The sequence below is a fragment of the Staurois parvus genome, unplaced genomic scaffold (assembly GCF_062004578.1).
Source record: "Staurois parvus isolate SC_StPar_1 unplaced genomic scaffold, SC_StPar_1.0 ptg000570l, whole genome shotgun sequence".
Classification (NCBI taxonomy): domain Eukaryota; kingdom Metazoa; phylum Chordata; class Amphibia; order Anura; family Ranidae; genus Staurois; species Staurois parvus.
Genome location: NW_028318366.1, coordinates 1,556,260 through 1,570,363, shown reverse-complemented (window position 1 = coordinate 1,570,363; position 14,104 = coordinate 1,556,260). Strand labels below are relative to the sequence as shown.

General features: G+C 49.8%; 1 protein-coding gene across 1 annotated transcript in view; it reads left to right on the top strand.

Moving 5' to 3' along the window:
- LOC149450602 (uncharacterized) overlaps positions 1 to 11,405 on the top strand; it is a 102,503-nt gene extending 91,098 nt beyond the window's left edge. Inside the window, exon 5 of the mRNA XM_089691714.1 lies at positions 8,188 to 11,405. Coding sequence (XP_089547840.1) covers positions 8,188 to 9,837 — 1,650 coding nt within the window. The 3' untranslated portion in view covers positions 9,838 to 11,405. The remainder of the gene's footprint in view (positions 1 to 8,187) is intronic.
- Positions 11,406 to 14,104: the final 2,699 nt, after the last annotated feature.

Genomic DNA, 14,104 nt, shown 5'->3' with positions numbered 1-14,104 from the left:
GTGATTGGAGCACAGACTTTTACATGGTGACAATAATGTGATAACATCCTCCAACTTTGGACCCTTATCCTCCTCCAACTGTGTTGGGCCTCTCTATACGGCTGAGCTGTCTCACACATGTGGTATCGCCATACTCAGGAGGAGTAGCAGAATGTGTTTTGGGGTGTAGTTACAAGTATGCCTGTGCCAGGTGTGAGAAATCACTTGTTAATATGACAACTTTGTGAAAAAAATATTTTATTTACTTTCTTCAGGATCCAAAGAATTGTGAGAAAACATTACAGCTTCAAAAACTCCTCATACTTCTTACTAATTACCTTGGAATGTCTACTTTTCAAAAAGGGTCATTTGGGGGATATCTGTACCGTCCTGACATTTGGGGGATATCTGTACCGTCTGACATTTGGGGGATATCTGTACCGTCCTGACATTTGGGGGATATCTGTCCTGTCCTGACATTTGGGGGATATCTGTACCGTCTGACATTTGGGGGATATCTGTACCGTCCTGACATTTGGGGGATATCTGTACCGTCCTGACATTTGGGGGATATCTGTACCGTCCTGACATTTGGGGGATATCTGTACCGTCCTGACATTTGGGGGATCTGTACTGTCCTGACATTTGGGGGATATCTGTACCATCCTGACTAGAGATGAGCGAATCGAAGTAGGCGAAGTGGAATTCGAGTCGAATATCGGAAAATTTTCGATTCGCGCCGAATCCGAAAAATAGCCTACTTCGGACGCGCGAATCGAAATTTTTCCTAAAATGGCGGCGGACATGTGCGGCGACGGAGCGGGGATGTCTGGGAAGGCGCGCAGACAAGGCGCGCTGACCCATAATGCATTCCTTAATGACATGTGATCGCATCAGCCAATCAGCAGCCAGCCAGCCAGCACTGTGTAATGGTCGAGCTATAAATAGCGGCCATTTTGGAATTCTTCATTTGCCTCCAGTCATTCAAGAGAGGCAGACCGCTCTGTATTAGGGACAGAGTTAGGGCCACAAAAACGTTACTTGGGGACAGAGAAACGTTACTTAGGGACAGAGAAGCATTACTCAGGGACACAGAATTGTAAATGAGGGCCACAGAATCGTTACTTAGAGACAAAGAAACGCTAGTTAGGGCCACAGAATTGTTACTCAGGGACAGACAGAATTGTTACTGAGGGCCACAGAATTGTTACTTAGGGCCACAGAAACGTTAGTTAGGGCCACAGAATTGTTACTCAAGGACAGACACAGAATTGTTACTGAGGGCCACAGAACTGTTACTTAGGGCCACAGAAACGTTATTAGGGCCACAGAATTGTTACTCAGGGACAGACAGAATTGTTACTGAGTGCCAGAGAATTGTTACTTAGGGCCACAGAATTGTTACTCAGGGACAGACACAGAATTGTTACTGAGGGCCACAGAACTGTTACTTAGGGCCACAGAAACGTTATTAGGGCCACATAATTGTTACTCAGGGACAGACAGAATTGTTACTGAGTGCCAGAGAATTGTTACTTAGGGCCACAGAAACGTTAATCAGGGACACAGAATTGTTACTGAGGGCCACAGAACCGTTACTTAGGGCCACAGAAACGTTAATCAGGGACACAGAATTGTTACTGAGGGCCACAGAACCGTTACTTAGGGCCACAGAATTGTTACTCAGGGACACAGAATTGTTACTGAGGGCCACAGAATTGTTACTTAGGGCCACAGAATTGTTACTCGGACAGACACAGAATTGTTAATCAGGGACACAGAATTGTTACTGAGGGCCACAGAACCGTTACTTAGGGCCACATAAACGTTACTCAGGGACACAGAATTGTTACTGAGGGCCACAGAACCGTTACTTAGGGCCACAGAATTGTTACTCAGGGACACAGAATTGTTACTGAGGGCCACAGAACTGTTACTTAAGGCCACAGAATTGTTACTCGGACAGACACAGAATTGTTACTCAGGGACACAGAATTGTTACTGAGGGCCACATAACCGTTACTTAGGGCCACAGAATTGTTACTCAGGGACAGACACAGAATTGTTACTCAGGGACACAGAATTGTTACTCAGGGACACAGAATCGTTGAATTAAAGAGTATGTCAGACAACACGCAGAGGAGTGGCAGAGGAGGCAATGTTTTAGGAGCGAGCAGACGTGGCAGCAGAGGAAGGGGTCGAGGCAGCACTATTCGCAGCCAGAGGCCAGTGCTCCCGGTGTCATCCAGCGGTCGTGTCTCCACCGACAACCCTGCCGTCATCGATTGGTTGGCTCGGTCGTCTTCCTCTTCCCAGGTCACCTCTGACACCTACAGCCAACGGTCGGTGGGTACGTCAGACACAACCGTTAGTTGGCATGGCCCGGGAGCAAGCCCACTGAAATCACGTGTCCTCTACCTGCCCCTGTCCTTTGCTGTTCCCTCACCAAGCGAAGTATCGCATGCTGTGGGCTCAGCCCCACTGTACAGTGAGGAAGCGCTAACAGAGGGCGGTCAGGAACGGGGGGAGACATCGGCCTTTTCAGCAGCCAGGCGAACAAGTACTGGCGAGGAGAGTGGCTCGGTAGCCGGTCTAGAGACAGGTCTGTCTCCTGACCCAGACGCAGCCGAGGGGGCTAGTAGTGAGGCGGAGACCCTACTTGATGATGAGGAGGTTGATCGCACTTGGCAGCCTCGTCGTCATCAGGCTATTGCTTCCGCATCATCAGGAGAAGAGGGTGCCAGCTTGGCAGCGAGCGAAACAGTCGGTGGGTTGCCCAGGAGGCAGCAGGGTCGAATCAGTGTCAGTGGAGCCAAACGGCCACGGAGTAGAGCACCAGCTCCACTGCAGCCTACCACCACGGCCAGTAGTGGTGCCGGTGCGCACGGAGGAAGTAGCAGTCAGCCAGTGAGGAGTAGCGGGGGCAAAGTTTCCTACTCGGTGGTGTGGCAATTTTTCGTCAAGCCGCCCGAGGAAGTAAACGTAGCCGTATGTCGACTATGTGGCCAGAAAGTCAAGCGTGGCCAGGGGGCCCATGTTGGGACTACAGCGTTGCGTCAGCATATGCAGCGTCGCCATTCGGTGGCCTGGGAAAACCGTGATAAAGATACGGCGGTTCTGCCTGCCCCAGCCCAGGGTTCCATTTTGTCATAGGGTGCTGGCAGATTACAGGCCTTCCATAGGTGCCGCCAGGCCCCAAATCGGCCATGGGCCCCCGTACCGCCTGGTCACGCTGCTGCTGGTCCCACAGTGTGACCTGGGTCCCTGTACGGCCTCCTATTGCTCCCACTCTACCATGTGCCACTTTGAGGTCTCCTCACACTCCTGCGGTTTTCCATTTTGTCATAGGTTGCTGGCAGATTAAAGGCCTCCCATAGGTGCCGCCAGGCCCCAAATCGGCCATGGGCCCCCGTACCGCCTGGTCACGCTGCTGCTGGGCCCACAGTGTGACCTGGGTCCCTGTACGGCCTCCCATTGCTTCCACTCTGCCATGTGCCACTTTGAGGTCTCCTCACACTCCTGCGGTTTTCCATTTTGTCATAGGTTGCTGGCAGATTACAGGCCTTCCATAGGTGCCGCCAGGCCCCAAATCGGCCATGGGCCCCCGTACCGCCTGGTCACGCTGCTGCTGGTCCCACAGTGTGACCTGGGTCCCTGTACGGCCTCCCATTGCTTCCACTCTGCCATGTGCCACTTTGAGGTCTCCTCACACTGCTGGTGTGTTCAATTTTTTGACATAGGGTGCTGGCAGATTACGGGCCTCCCATTGCTGCTGCCAGGCCCGTAATCTGCCATGGGCCCCTGTACCGCCTCTTCATGCTGCTGCCAGGTCCAGAGTGTGTCATGGGTCCCTGTACGGCCTCCCATTGCTGCTGCAGGAGGCAGCAGGGTCGCAGCAGTTTCAGTGGAGGCAAACGGCCACGGAGTAGAGCACCAGCTCCACTGCAGCCTACCACCACGGCCAGTAGTGGTGCCGGTGCGCACGGAGGAAGTAGCAGTCAGCCAGTGAGGAGTAGCGGGTGCAAAGTTTCCTACTCGGCGGTGTGGCAATTTTTCGTCAAGCCGCCCGAGTAAGTAAACGTAGCCGTATGTCGACTACGTGGCCAGAAAGTCAAGCGTGGCCAGGGGGCCCATGTTGGGACTACAGCGTTGCGTCAGCATATGCAGCGTCGCCATTCGGTGGCCTGGGAAAACCGTGATAAAGATACGGCGGTTCTGCCTGCCCCAGCCCATGGTTCCATTTTGTCATAGGGTGCTGGCAGATTACGGGCCTCCCATAGGTGCCGCCAGGCCCCAAATCGGCCATGGGCCCCCGTACCGCCTGGTCACGCTGCTGCTGGGCCCACAGTGTGACCTGGGTCCCTGTACGGCCTCCCATTGCTCCGACTCTACCATGTGCCACTTTGAGGTCTCCTCACACTCCTGCGGTTTTCCATTTTGTCATAGGTTGCTGGCGGCTTACAGGCCTTCCATAGGTGCCGCCAGGCCCCAAATCGGCCATGGGCCCCCGTACCGCCTGGTCACGCTGCTGCTGGTCCCACAGTGTGACCTGGGTCCCTGTACGGCCTCCCATTGCTCCCACTCTGCCATGTGCCACTTTGAGGTCTCCTCACACTCCTGCGGTTTTCCATTTTGTCATAGGTTGCTGGCAGATTACAGGCCTTCCATAGGTGCCGCCAGGCCCCAAATCGGCCATGGGCCCCCCTACCGCCTGGTCACGCTGCTGCTGGTCCCACAGTGTGACCTGGGTCCCTGTACGGCCTCCCATTGCTTCCACTCTGCCATGTGCCACTTTGAGGTCTCCTCACACTCCTGCGGTTTTCCATTTTGTCATAGGTTGCTGGCAGATTACAGGCCTCCCATAGGTGCCGCCAGGCCCCAAATCGGCCATGGGCCCCCGTACCGCCTGGTCACGCTGCTGCTGGTCCCACAGTGTGACCTGGGTCCCTGTACGGCCTCCCATTGCTTCCACTCTGCCATGTGCCACTTTGAGGTCTCCTCACACTCCTGCGGTTTTCCATTTTGTCATAGGTTGCTGGCAGATTACAGGCCTCCCATAGGTGCCGCCAGGCCCTAAATCGGCCATGGGCCCCCGTACCGCCTGGTCACGCTGCTGCTGGGCCCACAGTGTGACCTGGGTCCCTGTACGGCCTCCCATTGCTTCCACTCTGCCATGTGCCACTTTGAGGTCTCCTCACACTCCTGCGGTTTTCCATTTTGTCATAGGTTGCTGGCAGATTACAGGCCTTCCATAGGTGCCGCCAGGCCCCAAATCGGCCATGGGCCCCCGTACCGCCTGGTCACGCTGCTGCTGGTCCCACAGTGTGACCTGGGTCCCTGTACGGCCTCCCATTGCTTCCACTCTGCCATGTGCCACTTTGAGGTCTCCTCACACTCCTGCGGTTTTCCATTTTGTCATAGGTTGCTGTCAGATTACAGGCCTCCCATAGGTGCCGCCAGGCCCCAAATCGGCCATGGGCCCCCGTACCGCCTGGTCACGCTGCTGCTGGTCCCACAGTGTGACCTGGGTCCCTGTACCGCCTCCCATTGCTCCCACTCTGCCATGTGCCACTTTGAGGTCTCCTCACACTGCTGGTGTGTTCAATTTTTTGACATAGGGTGCTGGCAGATTACGGGCCTCCCATTGCTGCTGCCAGGCACGTAATCTGCCATGGGCCCCCGTACCGACTCCTCATGCTGTGACGTTGCAACAAGGTGGAATTCAACACTACATATGTTAGACCGCCTTTACGAACAGCGAAAGGCCATCACAGATTTCCTGATGTTAAAAGCGGATAAAGGTACTCCCTGTGTAACTTAGATGTCAGCCATTGTCAGCTCATGCGTGACACCTGCGCTTGCTCAGGCCCTTTGAGGAGGCCACGCTATTCGTGAGTCGGCAGGACTATGGGATGAACGAGGTCAAATCGGCCATGGGCCCCCGTACCGCCTGGTCACGCTGCTGCTGGTCCCACAGTGTGATCTGGGTCCCTGTACCGCCTCCCATTGCTCCCACTCTGCCATGTGCCACTTTCAGGTCTCCTCACACTCCTGCTGGTTTCCATTTTGTCATAGGGTGCTGTATGGCCTCCCATTGCTGCTGCCTCCACCGCCACACTGTGGCTCCAAACACTGGTTTTGGCCCCGTGACTGGCCAAATGAGTGAAGTGTGCGGTGATTCTAAGATCGACGGCACTCATCTGCATGTCATACTGACTGACAGTATTATTTCTCTTCCCCAGCAGACTCCAAGGGCATTTAAATTAAAGGTACAGTGTTCTGCACTAATATTAAGTCTCTCTGAAGCCTAGAAACACCCTTTTTTAAGTTAAATTCACAGCGAATATATTCGACTCGAATCGAATATTGTCCACGAATTCGCCGAATCAGTCGAATCGAATTTTTGAATACTTCGCTCATCTCTAATCCTGACATTTGGGGGATATCTGTACTGTCCTGACATTTGGGGGATATCTGTACTGTCCTGACATTTGGGGGATATCTGTACTGTCCTGACATTTGGGGGATATCTGTACTGTCCTGACATTTGGGGGATATCTGTACTGTTCTGACATTTGGGGGATATCTGTACTGTCCTGACATTTGGGGGATATCTGTACCGTCCTGACATTTGGGGGATATCTGTACCGTCCTGACATTTGGGGGATATCTGTACCGTTCTGACATTTGGGGGATATCTGTACCGTTCTGACATTTGGGGGATATCTGTACCGTTCTGACATTTGGGGGATATCTGTACCGTCCTGACATTTGGGGGATATCTGTACCGTCCTGACATTTGGGGGATATCTGTACCGTTCTGACATTTGGGGGATATCTGTACTGTCCTGACAATGGGGGGATCTGTACCGTCCTGACATTTGGGGGATATCTGTACCGTCCTGACATTTGGGGGATATCTGTATCGTCCTGACAATGGGGGTATCTGTACTGTTTTGACATTTGGGGGGTATCTGTACTGTCCTGACATTTGGGGGATATCTGTACCTTCCTGACATTTGGGGGATATCTGTACCGTCCTGACTTTTGGGGAATATCTGTACTGTTCTGACATTTGGGGGATATTTGTACCGTTCTGACATTTGGGGGATATCTGTACTGTCCTGACATTTAGGGGGGATTTTTACTCTCTTGACATTTGGGGGGATTTGTACCGTCCTGACATTTGGGGGGATTTGTACCATCCTGACATTTGGGGGGATTTACACCGTCCTGACATTTCGGGGATTTATACTATTCCTGGCATATTAAGGGACTCAAGAAATGATGTGAGTACATTAGGATTGGTCAGTTGTCAGTGATCAGTTTTAGTGATTGGTACCATAGCATGTAGACTCTATAACTTTCTCACAGACTATATAATATACACAGATTTGGGGTATTTTACCAAAGAAATGAAGCAGTATAGATTTTGGCTAAATTTATGAAGAAAAAATACTTACAGTATTTGCAAAATTTTATTACAGAAACAGAAAAATGCATTTCTTGCAAAATTTTTAGTCTTTTTTGTTTATACCTAAAAAGAAAAACTAAAACAAAACACACAAGCAGTGATTAAATACCACCAAAAGAAAGATCAATTTGTGAGAAAAAAAATGATACAAATGTAATACGGGTGCAGCGTTGCATGACTGAGTAATTGTCATTCAAAGTGTGAAAGTGCTGACAGCTGAAAATTGTTCAGAGCAGGAAGAGAGTGAAAGTGATTGGTAATGAGAAAGGGATAATGAGGGAGGAGTCAATACCCCAATGATGGTGGTCTTCAGGATCAGTCCAGTCTTCATCTTGGTTGTTCTCCCCCCATCCTCACTCCCTGACCTCTGGTGGGGCTCAGCCCCGCTGTTCTTCATGACTAAATCATGGACTAAATAAGGAAGTGCAGTACTTCTTGTGTTGGGAAGATGGCGATGAGTGATAGAGGGGGTGGGGACCCTCGTCCTATAATCCCCTCATCACTGTCCCTCCTATAAAAGACAGTTCTGGTTGTTTCCTCACTCTCTGACTAAGGTCCATGAATAAAGAAATGACCTGGTAGGAGATCAGAGGAGCCATTTCCTAGTTCCCTTGAGGGTGGAATTGTAAGCTCCTTGGAGACCAAGCTGCCTGATGTGGGCAGAGTCCTGGTTTGGGGGAACCAATCAGCTCCTGTCTAGTAATCCTCTTTGTCTTTTAGTCCATGGCCGGGAGATGAGGAAAACCTCAGAGGATTGTCTCACTTTGTCTCCAGACTGGAAAGTAGAAGATGAGGACATCACACAGTATAGTCCAGGAGAAAACCCGGCTCCCTCCAATGTCCATCCGGCACCACCCATTGTAGATGGACCATCGGATTCCTCGTATCCTGAGGAACCTCAGACTGTGCGGGACCGGGCCGGCCTTCCAACAAGAAAAAGCTTCTCCTGTCCTGAGTGCGGGAAGGGTTTCCATCTTGAATCCCGTCTTAATATGCATATAAGATCTCACACAGGTGAGAAGCCATATTCCTGTCCAGAGTGTGGGAAATGTTTTTCTGACAAGTCCAGTCTTCACACACATCAGAGATCTCATGTGGGGGAAAAGCCATATTCTTGTCTTGAGTGCGGGAAATGCTTTTTAGTGAAGTCCTATCTTTACAGACACCAGAAATCTCACACAGGGGAGAAGCCATATTTTTGTTCTGAGTGCGGAAAATGTTTTTCACAGAAGTCCAGTCTGCACCAACATCAGAGATCTCACACAGGGGAGAAGCCATATTCTTGTCCTGAGTGTGGGAAATGTTTTTCACAGAAGTCCCATCTTCACAAACATCAGACATCTCACACAGGGGAGAAACCGTATTCTTGTCCTGAGTGCGGGAAATGTTTTTCACAGAAGTCCAGTCTGCACAAACATCAGAGATTTCACACGGGGGAGAAGCCATATTCCTGTCCTGAGTGTGGGAAATGTTTTTCAGAGAAGTCCCATCTTCACACACATCAGAGATCTCACATTGGGGAGAAGCCGTATTCCTGTCCTGAGTGCGGGAAATGTTTTTCACAGAAGTCCCATCTTCACACACATCAGAGATCTCACATTGGGGAGAAGCCGTATTCTTGTCCTGAGTGTGGGGAATGTTTTTCACAGAAGGCCCATCTTCACAAACATCAGAGATCTCACACAGGGGAGAAGCCATATTCTTGTCCTGAGTGCGGGAAATGTTTTTCAGAGAAGTTTAGTCTTCACACACATCAGAGATTTCACACGGGGGTGAAACCGTATTCCTGCCCTGAGTGCAGGAAATGTTTTTCACAGAAGTCTGATCTTTCCAGACATCAGAGATCTCACACAGGGGAGAAGCCATATTCCTGTCCTGAGTGTGGGAAATGTTTTTCAGAGAAGTCCCATCTTTTCAGCCATCAGAGATCTCACACGGGGGAGAAGCCGTATTCTTGTCCTGAGTGCGGGAAATGTTTTTCAGAGAAGTCCAGTCTGCACAAACATCAAAAATCTCACACGGGGGAAAAGTCATATTCCTGTCCTGAGTGTGGGAAATGTTTTTCACAGAAGTCCTATCTTTACACACATCAGAGATCTCACACGGGGGAAAAGCCATATTCCTGTCCTGAGTGTGGGAAATGTTTTTCACAGAAGTCTTATCTTTACAGGCATCAGAGATTTCACACGGGGGAGAAGCCATACTCCTGTCCTGAGTGTGGGAAATGTTTTGCACAGAAGTCCAATCTTTCAACACATCAGAGATCTCACACGGGGGAGAAGTCATATTCATGTTCTGAGTGTGGGAAATGTTTTGTACATAATTCAGGACTTGTCAAACATCAAAGTTTTCACATGGGAAAAAAAGCTGTATTCCTCTCCTGAGTGCGGGAAATTTTTTTCAGATAAGTCCAGTCTTTCCCAACATTAGAGATCTCACATGGGGGAGAAGCCACATTCCTGTCATAAATGAGGGAAATATTCCTCACTGAAGTCCTGACACAACCCTGGAGGTGTATTAGTGCCTTGAGTGCGGGAAATGTCTTCTAGATGAATGTTGCTGGACATCCCAGCTCTCATGTGGGGAAGAAGCACACCCTGATATACACCTCAGATATACTCCATGGCTGATCTTCATCATGGAAGAAACAGTTCATAAGGAGATCAGAGGTCCCCAAAGAAATGGATGAAGTGTGGGATCGGGTTGGCCATTGATAGCAGGAGAAGAATAAAAATGGAGTCCTGTCTTGTGATTGGCTGAGTACATTTTGTGGTGGGAGATTTCACAAACACTTGGAGGTCTATGGAGAACAATGTTGAACGGATGTGACCAGCATTCTCCAGGTGGGAGGAGTTTTGGCCATATTTTATTTCTTATGATCATTGGCTCCATCTAGTGGCCATAATATCATATTGAGCTAATTTTACTGATGGAGATATTTCAGAAAAATCACCTCATTGTGGCCACTAGATGGAGCCGGCGATCATAGGAAATCACTGTGTTACTTAACATAGGCTGGATGTTGTCACAGCTGGAGGAATGATTGTCTCATTGGTCCAATGAATGTTCTATAAATAGAGCCCTTGGTTTCCTTCATCAGACACGCCCCCATACTAATCGCTGAGGTCACACTCCCGCACTCTGAGGTCACACTCCCGCACTCTGAGGTCACACTCCCGCACCCTGAGGTCACACTCCCGCACTCTGAGGTCACACTCCCGCACTCTGAGGTCACACTCCCGCACTCTGAGGTCACACTCCCGCTCTCTGAGGTCACACTCCCGCACCCTGAGGTCACACTCCCGCACTCTGAGGTCGTACTCTTGCTCTCTGAGGTCACACTCCCGCTCTCTGAGGTCGTAATCCCACTCTCTGATGTCACACTCCCGGACTCTGAGGTCACACTCCCGCTCTCTGAGGTCACACTCCCGCACCCTGAGGTCGTACTCCCGCTCTCTGAGGTCGTACTCCCGCTCTCTGAGGTCGTACTCCCGCTCTCTGAGGTCGTACTCCCGCTCTCTGAGGTCGTACTCCCGCTTTCTGAGGTCACACTCCCGGACTCTGAGGTTACACTCCCGCACCCTGAGGTCATACTCCCGCTCTCTGAGGTCACACTCCTGCACTCTGAGGTCACACTCTCGCTCTCTGAGGTCACACTCCCGCTCTCTGAGGTCACACTCCCGCTCTCTGAGGTCACACTCCCACTCTCTGAGGTCACACTCCCGCACCCTGAGGTCACACTCCCGCACCCTGAGGTCACACTCCCGCACTCTGAGGTCGTACTCCCGCACCCTGAGGTCACACTCTGAGACAGATAAAACTTTATTTTGGTGGTATTTATTCACCGCTGGAATTTTTTTTTTTTTGCTATATAAATGAAAATGTCCAAACATTTTGAAAAAAAAGTGTTTTTCTTATAAAATTTTGCAAATAAATAATATTTCATCATAAATCTTGGCCAAAATGTATCTTTTTAGTAAAAAAAAAATATAAGCCAAATTAGTTTATAACCAAAAATTATAATTTGTAAACAATTTTTTTTAATTTTTATTTTATTTTTTTATATTATTATTTATTTATTTTACATACTGTCACCCTAGCAGTACAGTGTCACCATGGTGACACTGTACTACTTGTGGGAGGTGATGAAGATTTTTTTTTTTCTTTTTTTACATTGATTGCTTTTTACACCCATATAGGATGTAAAAGCAATCATTTCTCTTTCTCTCTGTCTGCATTCTTGCAGCCATTGAGAAATACTGTGTGAGCTGTGATTGGTCACAGCTTGTCACATGGTACAAGGCTGTTGTGAATAGCCCTGTACCATGTGACCTCTGTGATCATTCACAGATTTCACACGTAGTAAGCAATGAAGTCACAAATGTCATCTTGCTTACTACTCTGGATGTGATCACTGATTGGCCAATCAGTGATCACATGATCGGGACCTCGTACAGAGGTCCCATCCAACGACTGGTGTTTCACTGTGTCCGGAGGACACAGCAGGCACCGGATCGTGGTGCTGCGCGCTTCCAGGGAGCGCGCACAAGCAGGGGGTGGGGAGGCCATTTATAAACAGCCACCCTACCCTGCAGTGCCACCGTCCGGCCGTTTATATAGAACAGCCGGACGGGAGGTGGTTAACAACCAGTAAACAACATGGTTGTTAGGGAGTGAGCGGGTGCCGCGTCCTAACCAACCGATAAATCTGAAAAAAAGAATTATCGGCAATGAAAAATTAAGAAAATGGCGTGGGGTCCCCCCCTCGGGTCTGGTATGGATTTTGAGGGGGACCCCTTGCCAAAATGAAAGAAATACATACCAGACCCCTATCTGAGCATGCAGCCCAGCAGGTCAGTAAACGGGGGATGAGCAAGTGACCCCCCCTCCTTAAACATACCAGGCCACATGCCCTTAACATAGAGTGCATGCTCTGCGGCAGGGGGGGCTTTGCTCACCCAAAGCACCTTGTCCATGTTGATGGGGACAAGGGACTCTTCCCCACAACCCAGTCTAGTGGCTGTGGGGGTTTGCGGGAAGAGGACTTACAAAATTTAACAAGGAGGCCCTCAGATCCCTCACCCCATGTGAATGAGTATGGGGTACATGGTACCCCTAATTATTCACCCCAACAAAGTATTCTGTTATATAGACAGCAGGCAGGTGTAGATCCATCATCAATCACGATGCTCGCTGTCACCGCTGACTCAGAAAGAAAAGCTCCGCTCCCAATGAAGACTCCCCTCTGTCTGACAGCTCTGCTGCCTCCTGACACTAAATATACTAAGGGACTGTGTCACTCGGTGACGTCATTGACCAGGGAATGTTGTATTGGTGATGTCACAAGAGGGCAAGGCTACCCAGTGATGTCACAGGGTAGTAGCAGTCCTTCGTGTTTTCAGAAGTGGGAGGCGGCGGAGCTGTCAGATGGCAGGAGGGGAGCTTTGTTTTTTCTTCCAGCCAGCAATGACAGCGAGTATTGTGATTGGATCATCGATGGATCTACATCAGGGGGATATTGTTCTTTATTTTTGTTTTGTCAAAACTTTCCTACAGTTTTTTTTACCCTTTTTTGGTAAATGAATAGGGGTACTATGTAATCTATACTCATTCACATTGTGGGGGGGCTGGCATCTGGGGGCCTCCATGTTAAAGGAGGCTTCCAGATTTCAATAAGTCCCCCACCCACAGCCCCCCACAACCACTGGCCAGGGATGTGGGTAAGGGACCCTTTTCCCCATCGACATGGGGACAAGGTGCTTTTGGGGTGGCAGAGCGCCGCTGCCCTGAAGCACCCACCCCATGTTGAGGATATGTGGTCTGATATGGTTCAGGAGGAAGGTGGGCACTCACTAAGGGGCTGGTATTGATTTTGGAGAGAAACCCACGCCATTTTTTTTTTATTGTTTTGGCATTGGGGGATTCCCTCAAAATCCATACCAGACCTGTCACAGCTGTCAGCGGGGAACTTGGTGGCCGTCCTCTCCTTGTTTACTGGTTGTTGGGGACACAGGCGGCTGCCCTCTCCTTAACAACAAGCTATTTACAAGTGTTGCTATGGACACCAGTGGTAAATTACCCGCAGGATTCACTGCTAAAAAACAGAATGCAGCATCTTACTACATACTGGGATACGGGAAGATACCGCTTTGTGATTGGAGCCCATAGTCTCTACAAGTCCATGTTCTAGATTCTCCATCCCACCAACCTTGTAATAGTGAGGGATGGTGTGACCTTCCTGTGTGAAATCCCGGGAATACAGAGGACGGGGACATCTCTCTGGTGGGTTCCTAGTATTAGGTGGCTCCATCATATCCTTGTGTCCTTCTGAAAACTCCTCCATCACTCCATACTCCTCATCCTCCTCTTTATACTCTTCTTTAACATCAATATTATCATCCCCGAGGATTCCACTCTGAAAGATATAATAAAACATTCATTGTAACAAACATGCTGTGTATAAATCACAACTACCAATAATTGTCATCATCTACCTGATGATGGTGAGGGATGGTGTGACCTTCCTGTGTGGAATCCCGGGAATACAGAGGACGGGGACATCTCTCTGGTGGGTTCCCATGACTGGATCCATCTGTAGGAAACACACACACTGACTGAATCCATTGTTTCTATGTGTTTATCAGATGATGG